This window comes from Acanthochromis polyacanthus, chromosome 23, assembly GCF_021347895.1.
Source record: "Acanthochromis polyacanthus isolate Apoly-LR-REF ecotype Palm Island chromosome 23, KAUST_Apoly_ChrSc, whole genome shotgun sequence".
In the NCBI taxonomy this organism is placed as follows: domain Eukaryota; kingdom Metazoa; phylum Chordata; class Actinopteri; family Pomacentridae; genus Acanthochromis; species Acanthochromis polyacanthus.
Genome location: NC_067135.1, coordinates 22,303,334 through 22,328,305, shown reverse-complemented (window position 1 = coordinate 22,328,305; position 24,972 = coordinate 22,303,334). Strand labels below are relative to the sequence as shown.

At 37.5% G+C, this 24,972-nt stretch overlaps 1 protein-coding gene across 1 annotated transcript in view; it reads left to right on the top strand.

Annotated features, from left to right (window-relative positions):
- Positions 1-1,651: 1,651 nt before the first annotated feature.
- Positions 1,652-24,972, top strand: part of arhgap36 (Rho GTPase activating protein 36) — a 106,758-nt gene continuing 83,437 nt past the window's right edge. The window contains exon 1 of the mRNA XM_022213021.2: positions 1,652-1,787. Coding sequence (XP_022068713.2) covers positions 1,704-1,787 — 84 coding nt within the window. The 5' untranslated portion in view covers positions 1,652-1,703. The remainder of the gene's footprint in view (positions 1,788-24,972) is intronic.

Genomic DNA, 24,972 nt, shown 5'->3' with positions numbered 1-24,972 from the left:
CATTAAATACAGATGTACCCACAAACAAAATGACCTTGTGCTGAGCACAGACGTGTGTTATGCATGTGTACATTATGTACGGACAGTGAATCATGTGACCTAAATTGCGGGAATTAATGGGACTCGGAAACACCCCCACAATTTAAGCAATTGTTCCTTGTATCATTTCCAATTGATAAATTGTCATAAGTCCGCAGCAGTGTATTTGTAGTAGGCTCACAATCGTGTGATTGTCAGCAGGCTGCAGACGTAGTGTTTACTTGTTGTCATAGTTACAGCCCCGTTATTTGCAATGATACAGAAATATTTAACAAATCTGTGAATCCAGACTATAAGTCACATCGCTGCCAAAATCTAATCACTTGGTCCTTGTGTCATTTCTGACCTTCCCTGAACATTTCATCCAAATCTGTTATTGCGTTTTTGAGTAATGTTGCAAACAGACAGAAAGACAGATACTGTAACCTCTGTACTCTAACTCCTTGGTGGAGTAAAAATTACTAATCGGCTATTATAGAATTTTGAGTTTGAATTACAGACAATATAAGGCTGACACAATTTTGTAACTGTATCTGTCAACACAACCCATAAAAATAAGGTTTGCAAATTAAAAGATTTGTCTATATCAGTAAATTTGAGTTGTTGTTTTTTTGCAACTATACATTTATTTTTAGTGGTGGGACAAGAAAGTAGTGTGATAACAACAAGTACACGTGTGGATGTGTGTGTGTGTGTGTGTGTGTGTGTGTGTGTGTGTGTGTGTGTGTGTGTGTGTGTGTGTGTGTGTGTGTGTGTGTGTGTGTGTGTGTGTGTGTGTAAGCTGATTCAGCAGAGTGATTATTGCAACAGCTTCATAATAAAATGCTTCAGTTTAATTGCTTTGCTCTCTGATCCAACTCACACACATGCACACTCACTCCCTCACACACACACACACACACACACACACACACACACACACACACACACACACACACACACACACACACACACACACATATTTCCAAACCTATTTTTGTGAGGAGAATCATTTACATTCTAATCTGTTTCCTCAAACCAAGTCTCACTTTCCGTAATGTCCCACAACCCTAACCAGTCCTCACAAACCCAGACTTGTAATTGCACACAGACACGGGGCAAAACTACTGAACTCCACTCTTCCTGTTTCTGACAGCGGAGAGCACGCCTTGTTATCTGTCACACACAATCGCAGACAGCAGGAAGAACCAACAGCAATTTGCAATCAACACTGAGAAAGCCACAGAAAGACGCTTCACTAATTTTTTCCTCCTCGCTTTAAATGTTTAGAAAACAAAGAAGACCTGATGATGGATGATGAGATGTACAGAGGGGAAAGAAGGAGGGATAGTAGATGAGAGATAAAACTGGATTGAAAGAGGGAACCAAAACAGTAAGAGGGAGGGCTGTGGGAGGAGGAGGAGGAGGAGGAAGGGGGGGAGAAACAAGAGGGGGGAGCAATAACGTCAAGTGCAGGAGGGAGCAGAGAAACGAGCAGCAGCAGGAGAAGAAGCAGAAGAATTCAAACATCCTGGATATTTGGAGTATCTGGACCTGAAGCTACCCATAAACACACATTCATAAAAGCACACACACACACACACACACACACACACACACACACACACACACACACACACACACACACACACACACACACACACACACACTCACACTCCTGACTAATGCTGCTGGATGGACCGCTCACATCAACACTTCCAGCTGTGCACATGAGATCTGGACAAGCAGACATGCAATTCTACTATGTGGTAGGGAACACACGAGCCTGAGCGTGCATGCTTTTGTGTGTGTTTTATTGTGTGTTCCTGTTGTGTGTGGTTATTTTAAGCATTTTTTTGTATGTTCCGTGTGTGTTTTTCAGTGTTATTTGTATGCTTTTGTGTGCGTTTTTCGACTGTTTTTGTATTTTTTTGGTTGCTTTGTGCGTTTCTGTGTGTGTTTTTTAGCATTTTTTGTGTTTTGTGTGCATTTTGAGTATTTTGTGTTTTTGTGCATTTTTTGAGCATTTTTGTGTGCCTTTTTGTGTGTTTTTTGTGTCTTCTTGTGTGTGTTTTCCAGTGCTATTTGTATGTTTTTGTGTATTTTTTTATGTTTTTTCGTACTTTTTTGTGCATGTGCTTGTATTTTTTGTGTATTTTTGTGTGTTTTTTGTGTCTTCTTGTGTGTGTTTTTCAGTGTTATTTGTAGGTTTTTGTGTGTTTTTTTAAATTTTTTTATGCTTTTTCATACTTTTTTGTACATTTTTTTGTATCTTTTTTGTGTATTTTTTGGTTGTTTTTGTGTGTTGTGTGTTTGTGTGTGTTTTGTGTGTTTTTTTGTGTTTTTGTGGGTTTTTTTTTTGCAGTGCAACCTCTTCCTCTCCACCTCTGTCATTTAATCTGATATTTGCTGACAGACTGATCACGTGTGTCTCAATGTCATCAACAAATACAGAAGAAACTGAGCAGTTTTAACACTTAAATTGAGCAAGATGTCAAATCAAACATTAATAGATTTGTATCAGTCTCGTCATTGGTTTATTGTCATGTGTTATAGCACTGTCGTTAAACTGGGCTGAACTTTTCATTCCTAAATATTTTCTCCTCAATAATTCTCCGCGGTCACACCCAATTCTGTCATTCCTGGAATATTGAAAAGTCAAATCACTTGAATAAATCACGGCGCCACCTTTGTTAGTTTCATATTTGTGGTTTGAAATAAATCAATCATTTTAAAAAGCATCATCCCAAGAAATCCCAAGAAAACCCAAACATTGACTCAATTGTTCCTCTGGCTTGGAGCCTATCTGAGCACTGAACTGACTTTTATATTCTGATGCACAAACACAGGAAAGAGACGAGTCAGAGTCATGTGAAAAAAGGTGGAAAACATTAACTGAAACTGTCAGAACTGAAAAATCATCGTCACTTCTGCTTACAAATGTAAAAAGAAAGAGAGAAGTGGTGGTTGTTTGGTGGTTGCATGGAAACCTGAATCTTCAATCCTTCCCTCTTTTCCTCAAAGTACAGCAATCGATCACAGACGAGCTTAGATGTTCTTGATTACTGCTGATAATTACAGTCCTGCACGCGTAATATAAATACCATGCACTGTTTTTACATGATGTTTCCTTTTGCCTTTCAGCACCACAACACAAAACAAATCATTTAATTAAGATAAACTCATCAGTTGTAGCATTGATCCAGACTGCAGTCTGTTAATGGGAAGAGATTTGGTTAATTAAAGGTGCAGCAGCATGTTTTATTTTAATAAAAACCTAATAGCAACAATGTCCAGTCAGGATTAAAATCATTTAAATGCTACTTTAATGGCCTTTTTTTAAAGGTAACAATGACTTTAATGCAAATGTGCAAAGCTCTGCAAACTCTCCATGATATTTTTGCATCTTTTAACTCATTGTTTTAGTCATACAGGCCTTAACTGTAGTGATCTGGTTGGTGCTGGAGACCAAAACAGAGCTGAAAGGGAGCAAATATTCAGTTTACAGTCATTAAATAATGCCGATGTTGCTCCATAACTGCCAAATGTGTAAGCAAACAACTGTAGTTTAAGCTTTTCAAGAGGGATTATGGCATTTGGGGTGACTTGTTGCAGATAAACATTAATAATGACAGGATAAAGCCACTTTAAAGCTTTTTTATTCCATGTATTTTTTTACGTTAGCAATGACTGAAGGGCATAGTGTAATGCAACCGATGTCTATTCTACAGTTCCCATCAGCTCTTTGTAACATTTAAGCATCTTTTAAGTCAATATTTTGGTTCTATATATACAGTTGATGCTGCCTGCCCAGCAACAATTAATTTATAAACAACAATAACAACAAGGCTGTGAAGACAGTGAAGAATTTAGCAGGTGGTGGGGACCAAAAACAGAGCTAAAAGAGAATGAATATTGGACATAAAGTCTCAAAATAATGCTAATGCTGTACTGTCTGCTAACACATAAGCCACTATAACTTTTTTCCTTTCGTATGTGAGCTTGGCAAGTAGAAAGGATGTAAACTTTGTGAAGAATATTATCGTTAATGGCACAGCAGCAGGATGTGTAGTTTAAAAGACACAATAACAGCAATGCAAATTTAAAATGTCTTGATCAATAATCTTTAAGCTAATATTGATCAAAATCATTGTGCGCAATGCAAATGATGTTGACTCTGCAGTTGCCCTTACTGTATGTGACTTTTAAAGCATCTTTTAGCTTATTCTTTTGATTATTAAGAGCCACTTAAGGCAACTTGCCCAGCTTCAAATGGCTGATAGAAAATATTGCTGGAGAACTTATTGGAGAATTTTGCTGCTAAAGACCCACATATTTCCTGCAGGAGGTGGTGGAGACCAAAAATGGAGATAAAATCCAGTGAATATTGGACTTGTGTTCGCTAAATAATACTATATCCTTACTTTAGGCAACTTTCTCTGTAGTTTATGAGCCTTACCTGCTGCACATGTTTTACAAGCTGATTGTTGATTGTAAAACACGGTCGCTCCCATTTAAAGTTTATACAAAGCGTGTGTTTCTGTAAAACAACACAGGATCGGCAGTTCAAAGAGGTCATTAGTGCTGGAACATGATTGTGTCTTTGTGTTCCAAGGTTGGAGAAAATCTTCTGTTTTTGGTGTTCGTTGAAAAATCTCGCCATGAACTCATTTAACTTTAAAGCCATCTGCAGCAATAAGAAGATCAAATGCCAGCCCACAAACGAACAAGGTGCCAAATGCCGTGCAAAAGTTTAAGACGCTCTAATTTGGCAGCGGCTGTAGATGCATGACGTGCAGGAGTGCAGGGATGTGGTGATTTCTTCACGGCTGAAGATTGAGAGCCGCTGCCATCTGCTCTGGAGCACCGCTGAGCAGCCAAGTCCAGCTAAAGCCTACAGCTAACAGCACACACTCCATCTCTCCCTTTCCTTTCTCTCAGACATTACCAGACAGCTGCATCACTTTCCTCCAAAACTATTATTTCTGCATCTGTCCATCTGTCAGCTCTGGTTTCCCTCCCGGCTGAGCTTCTCTCTCTGCAGTTAGAACATCTGTATAGAGCTCCACCGCAGCCTCGGTCACGCTTACCAGCAGCTCAATCATATTTCGTGCTTGTCTTGTTGATTTCGGAATCTGGCACTTTATTTATTGGCTCCATGAAGTGGTCAAATCTCGTTAAAGTATCTGAGGACTCTGGAACATTCATGAACTCTGGTTGAGACCTGTACCTTCTTGTGTTACGACCTTAAAGAGACAGAAAATGACAGTAAAGAGCCAGAAAACAGCCACAAAGAGACAAAAGATGATAATAAAGAGGCAGAAATTAACCACAAATAGATGCAAAACTATGGACACAACACGACCACAAAGAGACAAGACAACCTCAAAGAGACAAAAGACGACCACATAGAGACAGAAATTCATTACAAAGAGACATGAAATGCCCACTAACAGACACAAAACCATAAAGAGACAAAACTCGGCTACAAAGAGTCACGAAACAACCACAAAGAGTCATAAAACAACCACAGAGACAAAAGACGGTCACAAAAAGACAGAAAATGACCGTAAAGAGCAATGAAACGAACACATAGACAAAAACAACCACAAAGAAGCAAAAAGCAACAACAAAGACACAGAAAATGACCACAAAGATACAAAAAAATTTAAACAAAGTCACAGAAAAGCATGAACAGACACAACGTAACCACAAACACACAAAAGACGACTACAAAACCACAAAGAGACACAAAACAACCACAGACAGACACAAAATGACCTCAACAAGGCAGAAAATAACCACAAAGAGACCGAAAATGACCACAAAGAGACAAAAAAAAAAACAAAGTAAAGCAAAATGACCACAAAAAGACGGCAATCGGCTACAGAGTCATGAAATGACCACAAAGAGACAAAAAACATAAAGAGACAGAAGACAGCCACAAAGAAACATGAATTGACCACAGAAAGACAAAAGATGTCCACAAAGAAACATGAAATGACCACAAAGGGACCAAATGACCATAAACAGATGAAAAAGTGTGTGAGGATATTGCCATCACTATTAGACCTACGTTTTATTTCCAGTCATTAAGTTTGGTTTTCACTCACTGTTTGTTAAAATCACCTAATTTAGGTTTAGAAAATGTCACAATTGAAATAAAACCTGCACGCTTTGGAGCTTCTTTTGTAAGTTCCCAGGGTGATGAGCAACAGTTCGACTAATATGAAATTGGATAAATGGCAACGATATATTGATTTGAAATGTATTTGTGATCTTAAAAATAACCTGCAAGATAATATGTTTCCCCTCAAAATGTATCTGAGAATCCAGTTTAGTTGTAGAAGAACATGTTTGGGAGACAGGACTGATTCTTAAAACCAAATGTAGCCACTTCACGTTTATTTTTAGTTCTAAATGGAGTTTTGTTTTGACGGGTCCAGATGTTCACTGAGAAAACATAAAAATCAAGTGATATTGAATTTCAATTTGTCCTGGAACAACCCTCTATAAAAGAAACAGTCCTGGACTGTGTTTGAAATGAGGTCACAAAGACATTGATTCTGGTTTTATATTTATTTTTTCTGTCAGTTTTGCTTCTCCTGAATGTTTGAGCCAGAGTGATGTCCATCTAAAGTCTAGCAGTCTTCAGTGGAAACATTTAAGACACGCAACTGTGACCATACTTTGTAGAACTAGTTTGGAAGATAATGGGGATTTATAGACGTGAGGTGATACAACAGGAGTCATTGTTTGCATCCAGTAGTTATGGTTTTAAAATGAAAATGAATTACCTTTGCACATTACAGAGGATAAAAATGAGACAGTTTAGGTCAGTGGTCGGCAACTGGCGGCCCGTGGGCCAAAACTGGCCCGTCAGGAATAATATCTGGCCCGCCAGATGATTTTGAAAATTTGATTTGGCACGGAGCCAAGCCAGTCGTCACCGCAACACGAAACTCGCGTGGTCGGTTGCTGCCGGGCATGTCCGCGTTTGCGCTACTGGTCGGACACGGTTGTACCAGCCAGATTTCACTGAGCAACAGTGTGTGCAAAACGTGTGTGTGTCTCCGGAGTGTTTTTTAATATATCTGTGATCAGAATTGAGACGTGTGTCCCAAGCAACAGCGATCAGCTGTAGAAGCTCCGCTGCTCGCGGTATCGCCCCCCCCGCTCGCGGAGCGTTCGATTGTTTACAAACATTTTGTCCCGAAGCCACATCGACTTGCCGACCCCTGGTTTAGGTTTTTTAGTCTCCTGTCGTCCTGCCGGTCAAATTGACCCGTTTTAAAATTTTAAAAATGTGGAAAATATATATATATTTTTACAGTGAAAACTTCCACATTTTCAACATTGTTTTAAGAAATTTTTGAAAATTTTTTGGTGGAAAAATATAAATTAAAAAATGCTTAAGAACATTCAGAAAAAAATCAACCAAAATCCAGTGAATTTCCCTGTCAAATTTGAGGATTTAAAAAAAAAAAAAAAAACTTTTGAGGGAAACTTTTCAGGAATTTTCTTCCTGAAGATTTTGCAAATTTTTATAAATTCGGAGAATTTTTTTCTGAATTTTTGGGCAACAACGGCAACGGCTAGCGGAAACAACATTTTTTGTTAAGGACAATACAAGGGTTAAGATGAAAATGATCATTCAAAGCCAAATGTATTTAAATATCTTTAAATGGCTGGTAAACAAATGTTCAAATAAGCATGAATTTTCAAGAACAAGATTGGATTTTTCAGCCAACATGGACAAAAAATGTCCTTAAACTTCTTTGTCAAAAAAAAATTGACAAACTGCTGATGAGGATGTTGTTATACAAAAAACACAGCAACAACAAAGCTGTCAATAATGTCATCATTTTTTCCAAAACTAAACTCCAAACTGTGTCTAGACCGGTTTAATTTGGGTAAAGTGACCCTTTAACTCCAACATGACTCCTCACCATAGATATATACAAACACGAGATGGCTCATGAGCGCTGTCAGCCTATGGGGAGCAACGTCGCCACATGGCGGCCATCTTGGGACAGGGCTGCTCGATCACTCATAACATTAAAGTCAATGGAGCATGGATTTTAAAATCACTGTAGATTGCTCAATTTTCAACCGATTTTACAACAGCTTGGTTTGTTATAAACGTCAGAGATGTACTTGTTTTACTGGTTACATAAGAATAATTAAAACCATTGAATTCATATAATAATTAACACAGATATCAGCTTTTTTCAGCATAAATGGATGTAAATGTAATTTTAATATTTAGCATTGCACTTTTTATTACTATCAGCTTTCTAATGCACAGATAAAAACAAAGCTCAACCAAAATCAATGCACAACAAAAAGAGATGATGTCTTTTCTTTTCATGAACCTGGTGCCTACATTACCCACAATGCATTTCGACTGCAGGCTAACTAATCCAGGCATAGATGTATACAAACAATAAGTCTAAGGTCTCAATCAAAGTCTCTTAACAAGCAAATAAATACAACCACAACCACAAAGAATGTAATTTCGCCTAAAGATTAGGTTCTCAAAAAACGTTGGTCTCAGGAAAACCTAATAATTGAAAATCAGATTGTGAGTAACACCATCTTCAATGTGAGTAGCCAGGCAGAAAAGACACACAACTATGCCGCATTTTTCAAAACGAAAAACTGCGATTTCGGAATTGAGCCTGAATCATAGCCACATTAATAAGGTTTGTAATAAACTAAACCGTTTGTAAATCAATCAAGAATTGAGCGAGTTATGAGTGTTAAAGTGAGGAAATCATCCACCTTACCATTGACTACAGTACAGTGCACCAGAGCAGTCCCCTGTCCTAAGATGGCCGCCAAGTGACGACGACGCCGACTCCGTCTCGAGACATCTAGCGTTTGTATATATCTATGCTCCTCACTGTCTCATGTTTACTGCCTCTTCCTTTGGTCCAATCAGATTGCAGTCAAACAAGCTAACTTCCTGATTCCCTCTGGCCAATCAGCCGCATGCACCTGCACCACTCCTCTAATTTAGCCACTCAGCAGCCAATCGGGGAAAGTAGCCTCACCTCATCAGGTTTTTGCTCATTTATCAGAATTATATTAAGATGCAAACAAAGACCAAAGAAATAATCAAGGAGGAGGAGGAGGATTCAAAGACTTTCTTACCATGTTTGTGTCGTTTTTAGTGTCAAAGAAGAACAACAAGCAGCTCATGTGTTGTTGTGAGAGTTTAGTGGCTAGAATTATATTGGCTGCAAAAATCATGTAAAATTGGAGTGTAACAAACAAATGAACAGAAAAACACTTTAAGTAGCAAACTACTGATGGAAAGCTACTGTTTTTTAATGCACGGGTTAGTTGTTACTTTTGTAATATTTCTCCCTTTAAATGTTTTCTTCAGGCTAATAGAAAAGTTCCAAAATACTGATGAAGTCTGGTAGCATGTGGATTTAAATGATAATAAGTGTTTACTGTAATTCAGAAATCTTCCCGTTAGCAGCTTTTACATCCACCGGTTTTAATCCTGAAGGTTTTTTGATTAAGGCTTTGTTCATAACCTAACTTCTAAGCATGCAAGTTTATTACACAGACAGTAAAATAAAGCATGTAAAAGTTAAAATACAAATGCAGCAAAATAATATGGAGTAAATTAAAGTGCACACAGATTTGATCAAATAATTCAAATTAATGGACTAAAATAGCTGAAAAAGGCTAAAGATGAGAAAAATATATTTTGTTCTTTGAAATATAGCAAAACAATCTTTGTAGCTTGTTTCTGACAGTTTTTTTTAAGATTTAAGGAAAAATAAAAAACATATTACCAAATTAACAGCTGACTTTATTCAATATTTGGATTTGAAGGCATTTTTAGACATAATTAGGCTTAAAATTTCACAAACTTGGCAGAATTGTCTCATTGTAGGTGATCAACTGATGAATTTTCAGGGTTCGTTTGTGGTGTTTTGCCTTAAGAACACAATGTTTAGTTAAGAGGTGTACTTTTTATGTTGGTTACAAAGCTTCTGGCTTGTGTTTTGCTGAAACGCTTGTATGAAGCGTGCGTTTATGTTAATAATTATAATATAATAATAAAACTACGTGTGATGAGAGAACAGGAAATGAGGACGATGAGAGTGGAAACCCTGCGTCTCTACTGGATCAGGGTCACATCCAGGCGTGAACTAACCGTGACGTCACCCGTTGGTTTCAACACTGAGAAAATGAAGCCCGGATTTTGCTACTTCCTGGTCACCATTTTGGATCTTTTGGAGCCAGTGACGTAAAAAGCGTCATCAAACAGGCTGGACCGGAGAGCAACTCGGGGCAGGACCAGTCAATGGGACTGTCTATCAAGTATAGCCACGCCCCCTGGCTCCGCCAACTTTAACGATTTATTTAGAATTCAGTGTTGATTTATTTTAAGATCGGCCACCTGATCTCTCATTTTGACCATGAAAACTAACGGGGGGAAAAATCCTGAGCTGTAGAACATCAGTCTATCAAATTTTATTTTTTCCGGTGATGAATTGGGGTCTATGGAGCAAAAGCTTTTTGGAGCCAACCCTAGCGGACAGCGTGATATTGCAAGTTTTGACACTTCCGGGTGGGCTTCATTTTGGAGCCAAATGCTACGTCCATCTTTATATGCAGTCTATGGTCACATCCCACCAAACTTTCTTGTCTCCGGTGTCTTCAGGTCTCAGGCAGAAATATAGACCCGGTTTCCAGGTGTGTTTACCACAAGACAAGCAGGAAAACTTCAGATTTGACCTCGCTGTACTCGAACAGAATGAAAGCTGGTCTCACCAAGGTAGGATTCTTTACATAGAGGAGCAGTTAGATGATGGGTAGTTTAGTTTTTTCTCCAGAAACTCAGAAAAGTAGGTTTGAACCATCACAGTGTGTATTTTGGCAGTTTTTTTGTTTCTCTCTGATGCAAGTCTGCAGATTGGATTCATCACGAGGAGGATTTTGAAATTTCTGAGTTTTTCGCTCTTATTGTCCAACTTTTACGTCCATATGTGTCTGTTTTAGATTTTTTTAATCTAATTCCATCACTACTGACCTCTTCTCAGCTTCAAGTCGATTCTTTCTGACTAACACTGAACAACAGGTGGTAAATATTTATTCAGTAATTCTAAGCAGCTGGAAATTGTAATTTTCAGCCAACAGGATAAGCAGTGCATTTGTCGTCGATTATTTCCAGCTGTGGATTAATACACATTTTCTGGCTGCAGTTAATCCTCATTCACAGTAAGTTTAATTACGAGTGTGGATTTACAATTTTTGCTAGTTTTTAGGCTTAAATTGAGCTCTATAGCTGTAATAAATCAATATTAGGATTTATTATTTATAATATAAACAAGCTTTGGTTTTTTGTTTTTTTTACAGAAGCACTGTTGGAGAAAATGTATATACCTTAATATTATTTTCTTTGTGTAACATTGACTGTGTATCAGTTAATGAATTTATTTAAATACAGATTTATGTAGAGATTCAGGCCACATTTGCAATACAGCAGAGCAAAGATAAGCAGAAGATGTAGGTGCATAAATAAAACAATAAAATAAAATTTGCAGTCAAATTTTAATAAATCAAGTTTTAATATAATAATTATAATTGTTATTGTTGTTATTATTATAACTTGCTTTGTAAATATTTATTGCTAATTTATTTATATTTATGTGTCACAATATATAAATATTTATTATATTCTAAATATAATAATAAACAGTAAACAAGAGAGTATTCAGATGATGTGAATCAACTAAGAGGAATAAATAATAATATAAATAAGAAAATAAAAGTAGTAAAAAATATTTAGAAAGTAAGTTATAATAATAACAAATATTATTCACACAAAAAATCAGACAATAAAAGCAAAAAATCTTATCAATAAAACATGAAGTACATCATAGCAAGATGATAAAATGAGGGATTTAAAAGAAAATATCTAATTCTGACAATTTTAGACTTACCTGAGGATATAAAGCTGCTCTTTGGCAAATGTGGTTATTTTAAAAATTATCAAAATTATTTATTTTATTAATTTATTTAATCGGGGACAAAGCAATTATCATGGGACACATAGAATCAATGCATTACATATAGAGTGTATAGCATAGAGCTCATTTACAACTCCTGTCCCTGATTGGGCTTTTAAGTAAAGCACACCAACAACACAACTAAAAACAGCACAGACAACACTGAGAAACTGTAACCTCCACCACCCACGCACACACAAACGCGCACAATGACACAATCACAGACAGAATCTTAAATTCAGGTTCAAATGGCAGATCTGAATCAACTGATGTTTCCAAATTTGGGACAAAAGGCTGTAGAAATGACCAAAGATGCTCCTAATGAGACAGTATGAGGGAATTCAACAATGATTTAATGAAACTTTTACTTTAGATGAACTAAAACAGGCATCAGGGGAAAGTATTTGGAGTAGAGGCAGTAAAATATGAAGTAAAACAGAAAAAACCCTGAAAAATGTCGACAAACTGAAGGAATTTCAGACTTTACTCCAGATTAGGGTTAATTTGTGAGATTCATCATGAATTCTTGTGCAGTGGTGAGTGTTTAAAGTGAGATCAAATGTTTTAATGTAATGGAGAATTTAAATAGAGATAAAAAAACAGCTTTTCTGTCATATTTAGAGAAGAAGGAGGTTATTTCTGGTCTTATTCGGTCTGTATTTGCTCTATTTTGCATTTCATTCACCCGGTTTGCAGTAATTTCCTCCGGCTGGCTTTTTAATTTTGATGCCAGAACCTGCAGGGTCCTCACAAACTCTGTAATCTCTCACCAGAATTATATAATCAACATGTTCAAGGGTCTGACTGTTACATAAACAGTTCAGGGGCAATGGGACGTTGCAGTGTGATAATTAGTTGAATCAGTAGTTTTATGGTTCGGTTTTGATGCAGATATTGTGCTTCATTGTTAAATTAAACTCTATTTTCTCCACTGTTTTTACTGATTTCTTCATCTTGTGAGAGACTTGATTTTTTTTTTTCTAGTATTATGACTTTCAGCCTGTATACTCATCAGTTCGCCACCACATTCAGACTGGGTTCATCTTCAGGTCTTTTAGTGAGTTTTGCAGCAATTTTGAGTTCGTTATTATTAATTTTGATTGTTTTGCAATCCTTTGTGTCTCCTCACTGTAGTTCTGTGCATTATAGCAGTGGTTTTATCACATTTCTGGTTGTTTTTTGTATCTTCGGTTGTTTTGTGTCTCTGTGTAGCTGTTTTACGTCTAGTAATGTCTCTTTGTATCTCCTTACTGTTGTTTGTGCATCATAGCCGTGGTTTTAACCCAGTTTGGACTCGATTCGTGTTGAATTTTCATCTTATTTATTAGTTTCAGTCTCCATAGTTCTTGTCTCGACAGGAGTTTTGCAACTAGCACTGGCTCTTTTTTTGTAATTTTTTGATCACGTTTCTGGTTGTTTTTTTGTGTCTTTGCAGCCTTTTGCATCTAGTAATGTCCCTTCTGTGTCTCCTTGCTGTCGTTTTGTGCATCTTATCCTCATTTTGTCCTGGATATTGTGTTCATTTTGCATCTTGATTTATTAGTTTGAGTCTCTTGCAGAAATTTTCCATCTAGCAGTGGCTCCTTTGTGCAATATTTGGTTCCATTTCTGGTTGTTTTGTGTCACTTTGCAGCTGTTTTGCACCTCATAATATCCCTTTTGTGCATCATAGCAGTGGTTCTATCTCAGTTTGGAGACTGATTGATTAATTTTGTTAACAGGAAATGTTAGAAAACAGGCTCTGTCCCAGGCTGTCCTGACCTCTCTGTGGGCTATGTGGCATCAGAAATACAACTGGCCTGAGTATAAAAGTGAAAGTTGAGACATAGAGCAGTAGCTTGTTAATCAGTAGCTCACAGATCATTCTGTTCTGCAGAAATGTGTGTGTGTGTGTGTGTGTGTGTGTGTGTGTGTGTGTGTGTGTGTGTGTGTGTGTGTGTGTGTGTGTGTGTGTGTGTGTGTGTGTGTGTGTGTGTGTGTGTGTGTGGTGCTGGCTATACTTGTGAGGACCAAATGTCCCCACAACTGTAGGAAAACTGAAAACAATGTCACTTGTGGGGACCTCATTTCGGTCCCCACAATTTTAAACAGTGTTTTCTTGGCCATGTTGTTGTTCCTGAAAAAAGTAAAAGTGCAGGCATTGTTTGGTTAGGGTAAGGGTTAGGGGTTAGATATGAATGGGAGTCAAGGGTATGTCCCCACAGTGATAGAAAAACATAGTGTGTGTGTGTGTGTGTGCGAACAGCTAACCACTGTCCTGGGAAGACCTGCTCTGAATTATGACAGGAAACCTACAGGATTCCTACTTCTTTACCCTCCCAGTTTTGTCTCTGTGTAAATCTGAAGTGAGGAGCACGAAAGAAATAGTGGAAACATGGTTCAGGCTTTTTCCACCTTTGCCTCTTTTCCACCGTCTTTGTTTAAATATAGCATGAAACCAGTCAGAATCCCTGTCATCAGAGACAGCTTCTCACTGTCTGCATGGATCCATCTTTCTGTGCATCTGTTGTCGCTGGCAGCTCTCCGTGTTTAGACTTCATGATGGATGTTCTGCTGGTCTGGCTGATTTATGGACCCATGAGGCTGGAGGATCACTCTGCAGCTTGGCTCACACGACTGGCTGCCTCTCTGACAGACTTGCAGTCAGTGTGGAGGTTCAGTCTGAACCTTTACCACCAGGGCGGCGATGCTGAGGTCCTTGATTAGAGCTGTCAACCTGCAGATGATTGATAGGAGGCTGGGGGAGGAGGTCCAGTGTCAATTTGAATGCAGAATGTGAAGGAAGACGGTGCACGAAATGTTAGAAAAGGTGCGTTAAAGGAACATTCGATATTTGAATGTGACCCTCAAGTTTGTTGTTTGCTCTTGCTGTTGTTGACCTGAGAAAAGCAGATGCAGTAGTTTAGACCCAGGAACCTGCAAATGAAAGTGTATTTGGTAATTAACGTTATTAAATTACTTGGCCAGAAATGACGAAGTTGTGTGACAGTCGGCATATGTTTGTCTGTTTATCCATGTGTTGTCTGTTAGCAACATTACTCAAAAACGGATGAACAGATTTGGATGAAATTTTCAGGGAACGTCAGAAATGACACAAGGACAAATGATTAGATTTTGGCAGTGATGCAGCTTATAGTCTGGATCCATGGATTTGTTAATGATTTCTGTATCATTGCAAGATAGCAGCGCATTGTCACTGTAACTATGACAACAAGTGAACACTATGTCAGTTGCCTGCTGATGATCAAATGATTGCCGATCCCACTACAAATTGACCAGCGGCAAACTTATTGGGACCTATCTGTCGTAAATGATGTTTCCAAGTCCATCAATTTCTGCCGCCCCACTACATACACTCAACAAATATAAACGCAAACACTTTTGTTTTGCTCCCATTTTTTATGAGATGAACTCAAAGATCTAAAACTTTTCCACATACACAATGTCACCATTTCTCTCAAATATTGTTCACAAATCTGTCTAAATCTGTGATAGTGAGCACTTCTCCTTGCTGAGATAATCCATCCCACCTCACAGGTGTGCCATATCAAGATGCTGATTAGACACCATGATTAGTGCACAGGTGTGCCTTAGACTGCCCACAGTAAAGGCCACTCTGAAAGGGGCAGTTTTATCACACAGCACAATGTCAGAGATGTGGCAAGATTTGAGGGAGCGTGCAATTGGCATGCTGACAGCTAGGAATGTCAACCAGAGCTGTGGCTCGTGTTATTTGATTGTTCATTTCTCTACCATAGCCATCTCCAAGGCGTTTCAGAGAATTTGGCAGTACATCCAACCAGGCCTCACAACGCAGACCACGTGTAACCCACACCAGCCCAGGACCTCCACATCCAGCATGTTCACTTCCAAGATGGTCTGAGCACCAACCACTCGGACAGCTGCTGAAACAATCGGTTTGCATAACCAAAGAATTTCTGCACAAACTGTCAGAAACCGTCTCAGGGAAGCTCATCTGCATGCTCGTCGTCCTCATCAGGGTCTCCACCTGACTCCAGTTCGTCGTCGTAACCGACTTGAGTGGGCAAATGCTCACATTGGATGGCGTTTGGCACATTGGAGAGGTGTTCTCTTCACGGATGAATCCAGGTTTACACTATTCAGAGCAGATGGCAGACAGCGCATGTGGCGTCGTGTGGGTGAGCGGTTTTCTGATGTCAATGTTGTGGATGGAGTGGCCCATGGTGGTGGTGGGGTTATGGTATGGGCAGGCGTCTGTTATGGACCAAGAACATAGGTGCATTTTATTGATGGCAGTTTTGAACGCACAGAGATACCATGACGAGATGCTGAGGCCCATTGTTGTGCCATACATCCAAGAACATCACCTCATGTTGCAGCAGGATAATGCACAGCCCCATGTTGCAAGGATCTGTACACAATTCTTGGAAGCTGAAAACGTCCCAGTTCTTGCATGGCCAGCATACTCACCAGACATGTCACCCATTGCGCATGTTTGGGATGCTCTGGATCGGCGTATACGACAGCGTGTACCAGTTCCCGCCAATATCCAGTAACTTCACACAGCCATTGAAGAGGAGTGGACCCCCCAATAAAACAAAACTGCCCCTTTCAGAGTAGCCATTTATTGTGGGCAGTCTAAGGCACACCTGTGCACTAATCATGGTGTCTAATCAGAATCTTGATATGGCACACCTATGAGGTGGGATGGATTATCTCAGCAAAGGAGAAGTGCTCACTATCACAAATTTAGACAGATTTGTGAACAATATTTGAGAGAAATGGTGACATTGTGTGTGTGGAAAAAGTTTTAGATCTTTGAGTTCATCTCATAAAAAATGGGAGCAAAAACAAAAGTGTTGTGTTTATATTTTTGTTGAGTGTATGAAGGTCACATGATTTTGTATCCGTACATAACGTACACATGCATAACACACACCTGTGCTCAGCGCAAAGTCATTTTGTTTGTGGGTACATCTATTTTACAAAGACACATTCTATGGTGCCGTGATTTTTGCCATGAATTTTTTCCAAGATTTCAGCCGGCGGAAATGATACGACTGAGCAGCCTTGGCGGAGTACTGTGTTCTCTAAGTGCTTTTCTTGTATTGAGTATGTGCTGGTACTCAGTCCTAAACTCAATCTTTGATAATACAGTTGCACATTTTAAGTGCATAATTTAAATCAATCTAATGTCTGACACTTCAATAAATAATTGTGCATTCTGCATCCAAACTGTTTCTGGATGTCATTTTTAAATGACATCATAAATAAACAGACTAAAATATGTCTTCATTAACTGCTGTCAGCATGTTTCTAATAAGTGCCGCGTTTTAACAGGAGAGCAGGCAAAAATGAACAATTAATATTAATGCAGCTACAGAAAAAATGATGTAAATACTGGAGGTCATTGGTACAGTAGCTGCAGCTGTGCACGTCATGTAATTTAATTATAAAAAGTGGAACTATGAGCAGTTTTTGGTGGTATTTATTGTTTGTTGTATTTTTTTTAGCCAGTAGCAGCAGCTAGCAATGCAGCAGGTTTAAATATGAGCAGGTTTTCACAGCCACTGTGTTTTTGTGTCTTATTTTCTAATCGGATACTGCTGGTTTAGTTTCTGCTGGCTGAGTCTTTTCTGCAGCGTTTCAGGTGCCTTCAGGCCAGTTCATGGTTTCTACATGACCGATACAGACTTTGAAAGCAGACAGCAGATGCACACACAGTTCTGTTCATGCTACAGTAGCTTTGTGTCGGTCTGCTACACAATCAGTCGCTCTGACCCTCGAATCAAACACAGAAAAACACAGGATGTTTCTGAAACACTCAGATTTTGACTGCTGCTTTGTTGTTAGTGACTCCTGAGGTGTGTGGACACAGCACAGGGTTTCTGGAGAATTTACAGCTTCTCACTGTGTTTGGGCTCCATCGATGGAAACCAACGTACAAATCAAGGCTCCTGCAGTGAAAACCCCTGTTACAAATCTTCCAAAGATGATTTATGAAGGAAAATCTCCCCTAAAACAGATGCACAAAGTAAAACACTGAACCTCTAGCTGATTTACGAGTCTGCAGGAAACATACACTATTAGTTTAAGGTGGAACCACAGTGATGTAACTGCCATGAACAGATACAGCAGAAAGAATTTGAATTGGCACCAAATATCCTTCATTTTGGACTTCACAGAGTGGTCTAGTGTCTTTCCTTAATGTTAGTTTAAATGCATAGTTGTGCTTTTTTGTTGTCTTTTGAGCATCACATTTTAATTTTACATCACTAATTTCAATTTACACTAAATACCAGCCGTGTAGATCGGATTTTCAAACCTTTTTAGGGGTCATTCTAGAATTAGAGGACATTTGAGCTTCAAAATCTTTGAAAAATAAACTTTTTACATTTTTTTTTTGCTCCATATTCATCATAATAGGAAATAAACTATCACAGTCTTGATTGGCTCAGCTTACACATCAGTGGTATAATTTTTATTCCATGTTTTATTTGTTGTTTGCTAACCCTACTCTAATCACAGTAACAGGGTTGCTAGTCCATGCTAATAGCTTTTTCTCAGGAGGAGTAGATATTTAGCTAGATATTTAACTGCCAAGACTAACAATGTTATGAAAATATGAAAAATAGAAAAGGGGACATAGCTTTGCTCTACCCATTCTTTTGGAAAACTGTTTGATGATGTCAATTCTGTTTTCTTCTTCTACCAGCTAAAAAGGTTATGCTAACAGGGTTGTTGAACACACATTCCAGGCATAAAACTATTCTTTAAAATATTGTGTTCATTTAAAAAAAAATGTTTCCACAATTACAAGAGACAAGCAACTGGCTGCTAAATGTTTAGCGAAAGTCAATACTTGCCTCAGGATGTGGTGGAGACCAAAATTGGAGCTAATAGGAGAGCAACTGTTAGACTTACATGTCCTATGTCAATGTTATACGCTGATATAACGTCATTGTTAATTATTTTTCTGCTTCCAAAAAAGTCAAAACATCAGCTGCTTTAAGGTTTTTGGTTGGTTCAGGCACAAGATTCCATCTGTTCACCTCATGAACAGTTACTGACTGTAAAATCACAGACTGATGGTTTTCATCTTCCTTAATGATGCTGTAATGATGTAAAAATATCCAAAAAAAATCTTTTGAGCTGCTGTATGACGACATGCGTGTAAATCCTCTTTTCTTGGTGTTAAGCAGATTTGCTGTGGCCTCCAAGTTAATGTTATCTGTTTGTAAGTCCGCTTCTTAATGTTACACAAGCAGCAGGAGGGATGAGAGCGTAGCTTTCCAGGAGTTTATTCAGGAAAAGAGGATTGAGTTTTTTGGCTTTTTCTAATTACATTAGAAACAGATGAAGCAGTTTGAGAGAAGAAGTGTGTGAGCTGGTGGTATGTGTCACCTCAGAGGTTACAGAAAGCTCCATAACCTCGCTTGGCATTTTGCACATTTCCTCTGAATTCCCTGCAGAGGGCCCACGCCCGTCCCCAAACCCCACCACATCCCAGCGTGGCTTTCATCCCGAGACAGATAATGGAACCGGAGCTGCCGGGTCAGAACTCATCACCGTGACTCTTCCGTCACCCTCTGACTCAGCGTAGAATAGGAGAGACAGATCATCGGGGCTTTTATTTAAAGCACATGAAAAGCGGTTACATATAAGCTGCACAGTTTGAGTTCCTTTCTTCTGTTTCTAGTAACAGCTCACCTGAAATTACCTGAAACTTTGACTCCATAGCTTTAGGTGATTTTTATTTATCTTGCACCTTTTATACAAACATGCCACCCGAAGTGCTAAAACAATATAACACTAAATTGTGAAATGAAATAATGGCAGCAAATAAATAACATTAAGCAGATAAACATTGAAGATAAATTATCAGTGTAAAAACTTTGGCTGTAACTTGCTCTAAATGACACTAGAGATTAAAAGACATGATTTTAGCATTTTATTATGTAACTATAGGGTTAAAACAGATTATTATTTCCATTTTGAAATAATCTGTTGATTATTTTAAATGTTTTTTCCTTAATATTAGTTGTTTGGTCTTTAAATTTTGTGAAAACGGTGAACTATTAGGACACATCTCTTGTTTTGTCCAAAGATATTCAATTTACTGTCATAGTCGAGGAGAAAAAACAGAAAATTTCAGACTTAGGAGCTGGAATTGCTGTTTGTGTTGTCTTGTATTCTGGCATTCTGGTCTCATTTTTTGTCATTTTGTGACCTATTTGTGTCATGTTATGTTTCGTTTTTGTCAGTTTATCTTATTTTTTGCTGTTCTGCGTCATTTTTTTGTCTAATTTTTGTTATTTTTACCTCTGCCAGGAGGTTAATGTAATCACCGGAGTTTGTTTGTCTGTCTGTCTGTGTGTGTGTCTGTTTGTCTGTTAACAGCATAACTCAAAAAGTCATGGACAGATGTTCACCAAATTTTTACAGGATGTCCGGAAGAGCACAAGTAAGAATCGATTAGATTTTGGAGGTGATGCCGAATCACCGTCTGGATCCAGGAATTTTTTGAAGGTCGAAGGACAATTGAGAGATGGCCACCAGGCCATCTCTCAATTGGACAGATATTTAAACTATTTCTGTAGCATGAACAGATATTTAACTATTTCCTGCCTCTCCAAACTTTTTCTCTTTTTCCCTCATCACTGTAGAAAGGTGTTTCACCATGCTGATTATATCTTCCATCAACTTTCTGCTTCTGTTCAACTGTTGATGGTCACCATGCTGCATTTTTATTATTATTCCAGTACGTTGATTTTCCTCATGACAGTTCAGAACAAATTTATATTCATTTTGATCATTCTAAATAAATAACTTTTTCAGACATTTTGGACACGTTTCCAAGAAATTTAAGTATTTATTTATTGTTTTGATCAAAATTTAAGTGACAGTATTATTTTAAGTTTTGGGTGATTTTTAAAAAGACAAACTTCAAACTTCTTTTTGCATAAAATGACTCAAAATCTGTCCAAAGTTACTTAAAAATTGGCCCAAATATTAAAAATCTGTCCAAAAATACTCACCATTTGTCCAAAATGACTTAAGACCGACTCAGATATTGTCTAAAAATAGTCACAAAATGACTCAAATATTGGTCCAAAATTACTCGAATTTTGTCTGAAATTATGAAAATTTGTGATGTTACAAGCAGCAAATGTGTCAAGAATGAAGTAATTAAAAATGAAATATACATGTATTAGTAGTAGTAATCTAAAAATAGCCTCTTTTAACAGTAATTATTGCACATATCAGTGGTATGTACAGGTATTTGATAAATAGAGTTCTATTATTGCATATGTTCTGTGTATTTTAGTAAAATAAATATTGCACAGGGTTTTAGAGAGCAAAATATTCCCTAAATTACAGAATACTTTGATTTCGTACCTACTTTAAATGACGATAATTGTGGGAGCTTCTTTGTGTTGAAATACTTCTTGTTTGATCATGTCTGGATGCCTTTTAAATGTGCAGAAAATCCAGAAAATTGGGCTTTTTCCTGCCTTCCAGAAATCTGTCACTGAGCAAAGTGGGTAGAAGTGGACGCTTCATGTGAGCTTCGCCGTCTGACAAATAAAACTCATTCTGTTCATGCTACAGCAACCGCACATCGCAGAGCAGATGGTAGTTGCATCAGATCTCCTGGAAAACTTCACACCGTCATCGAAAAACTAGCAAATCCTCGTTTAATGTCAAACAAAGCGCTCTGGTGTGTTGTCAGCTTTTCTAACCTGATGCTCAAACCAGGCTGCTTCTTTCGTTACATAAAGCAAGTTTGTCCTCTAAAATGTGCTGCCATGTCTGTGTGTTCTCACATTTGTTTTCAGTCTGTCTGTGCAGACGAGTTTCCATAAATAGCTGATTTGCACGTGGAAACGTGCTTCCTGTAATCAGATTTGAAGAGAAGGGATCAGTTGTAAGCAGGATGTTGAATAAAAATTAGCTTTGAGTTTTGATCAACTATCTAATGAGATAAAATGGCCTTTGACCTGTTGCTGAATCGTTTGTCTTGTGAGAGAAATCTGACGTCTCCAGCTGTTTTTACTCTTTAGCTAACAAAGCTACAGCAGAAATCGAGAGTTTCTTTCCTTTTTCATGCTCCAACATAGAGGTCATGAGATTTTTAGTCCATCTGTAGCAACTGCAAAGCTGCAAAGAAACTTTTTTTTTCACCTTGATTTTGAGTTTGCTGAACACTTGCTAAAGTTTTTCTCTGTTTATTTTTCTTTAGCCATTGTGTCGAAAAATGCATTTCTGGAAAGATTTGAGAGATTTTATGGTACTGATCCTCACAGGGGGTCTGAGGTTAAATCAGGGAGCTTTGAGTTTGTTACAGGAAAAGAAAACAACTTCTGCTGTGCAAAAATGCTTCATTTTCTGATTTTTCTTCTTGCGTATCACCGAATGAGTTCCAGTGTTTTGGGGCCAAAGATGAGAATCAGTCTGGAGAGGCTCTGACTGCTTTTCTACAAACATCTAACAAGTTGGCACCAGAAAATGTCACTCAAAGCAACGTCACGATCAGTGTTTTTAGAAAAATCAACAATAAATCAGATTATTGTGAAATGTTAAAGGGGTCATTTGGAGATTGGGATCCACACAAAAAACAACAACTAACTCTTTAGGGTATTTTTTTTAACCTACATTCAATTTAAATAGAACTGGTTATTACTTGTAATCAGCCATATAGTGCTATAGAGGAACATTGCTTGATTAACTGGGATGTATTCAAAAAAATTTTTGCATATTTTTGGAAAGCTGTGAATTTCGTATCTTATAACCAGCTACTCGATAATCTGTCCAGACTTTTATCCTATTTTAGATCTCTTTTGAAAGATAACATTCCATCTGTCACCTCATGAGCAGTCACACCAGAGATTCTTTGTAATTTAAATAAAGTCATATGAGGTTTTATAGATCTGCTGTTGTGATATATGGAAAAATATAATATGAATGCACAAAAGTGTCAACAACTTGGATATTATATATAAAAGGTGTCAAAAACATGGATATATTCAGTAAAATGTCAGAATATGGATATTAATGCACAAAAGTGTCAGTAACTTGAATAGTTACCTACAAAAGTGTCAACATCTTGGACATTTCCATACAAAAATGTCATAAACATGGAAATTATTTGGATTACAGTGCCAAACTTGGATATTATTGGGTAAAAATGTAAAAAATATGGATTTCAATGCACAAAAATGTCAATGACTTGGATATTATTAATTTAAAGTGTCCAAAAACTTGAACCATTAACACATAAAAGTGTCAACAACATGGATATTTAATACAAAAACATGGATATTATTAGGTAAAAGTGTCAATAACCTGGATATTAATGCACAAATGATTGAAAAAAAACTGTTCATTTATTAAAATCACTCAAAAACTGTACTAATTTACATGTTAACCATGGTAAAAAAGACTGTTAAGGTCTGCAGTGACATTTCTGTTTCACAATTGATTTACACCAAGTTTTTACATCTATTTTACAGCAAATGAGATCTTAATATGTTGTGTTACAGATTTTCCCTGTTTTGTTGAGTAAAAACAATCCAAAACTTGTGACATAACATTATAAAATGAATAATAATGAAATATTTAAAATATTGTCACATTATTATTGGAAGAAGTCTCACGAAAAATGAAGACTATAGAGAATAGAAATCCATATAAGACATTTCAATTGAAGTACCAAGTATTTCCTTTATTTGTGTATCTACAGAAACTTTTCCTTTCAGCACAGTCTCTATTTTGTCAAACTCTTTTAAAATACCTTAAAATACCTGAGGCAACAACACGAGGATGTGATTAGTGATAAATTCTTCTCTCAGCCAGATTCCCTGAAGTGTTCTTCAAAAGATCAAGTCTTTGTTCAGTCATGGAGAGTTATTGTTCTTTTTGGAATAAAGACCTTTGGAAGACTTTTTAACAGCCATTTTTTTTGAATTGCAGGATTCAAAACATTAATCGGCTTTATTATTGGTAATTTTAATGACATGACTTTTACATTCTGTCTGCTTTGTTCTTCTATTCTTGTTGCGTCTGTCACTGTTGATTTACTCCTCATTCTGGGTTCTTCTGTTACTGTAAGTAGGGAAAAATTCAAACTGATACAACATACTGATGTAGAGAAAGAGCCACAGATTAGAGAAACAGGCAGGAAACAATGACAGCGAGATGTCAGGGAAGTTTATTTTGAGTAGTTGGCACTTTTTAGGGTTCAGACTGAACTTTCTCAGCAAGTCTTTCATTCAACGCCCTCGCGGATCTTTAGTGATCTCCTCATCAGGGCCGGAGTGGGATTCATTTTCAGCGCTGGAATTTCATGTCTCACACCGGCCCACTTTAGATCACGACCTATTATTATTATTAAAATCATGCAATTATAACCTTCCATGTTAAGTCTACAATGGCACACTTTTCTGTATAACCTTGTAATTCAGCGTATTTTTCTAAAATCGTTACAATTCAGTGGAAGTAAGAGTTGCTTCACAATGTGGATTTGTTTCAACATAAGTGCACATCTCCAACATTATTATTGACAGCACATACTTTTCAACAATATCAGAATCAACATTCTGTTCAAATAAGTGTTCACAGATATCCAGACCATAAAAAATGAATTAAAAGAATAAATAAAATGTTTCATTTTGAATTTAAAAAATAAAATAAAAAGTGTTGCAGTTTCTAATAATGCTATCATCTCTTTTTGCTCTGCAAGGAAACAGTTCCATCACAACTTATAGATTTCACAAATATGAGAACATCAGTTAAAGGGCAAATCTCCAACACTACTCTTTACAACATCAGCATGTATGTATGTACATCCTGTGACTGAGGGCGAGCAAAGTAATCAAAACTATTAACCAGCTCATCTTCATCTGTCTCACCCCTAACGTGTGGTTCAGGGGTCTGC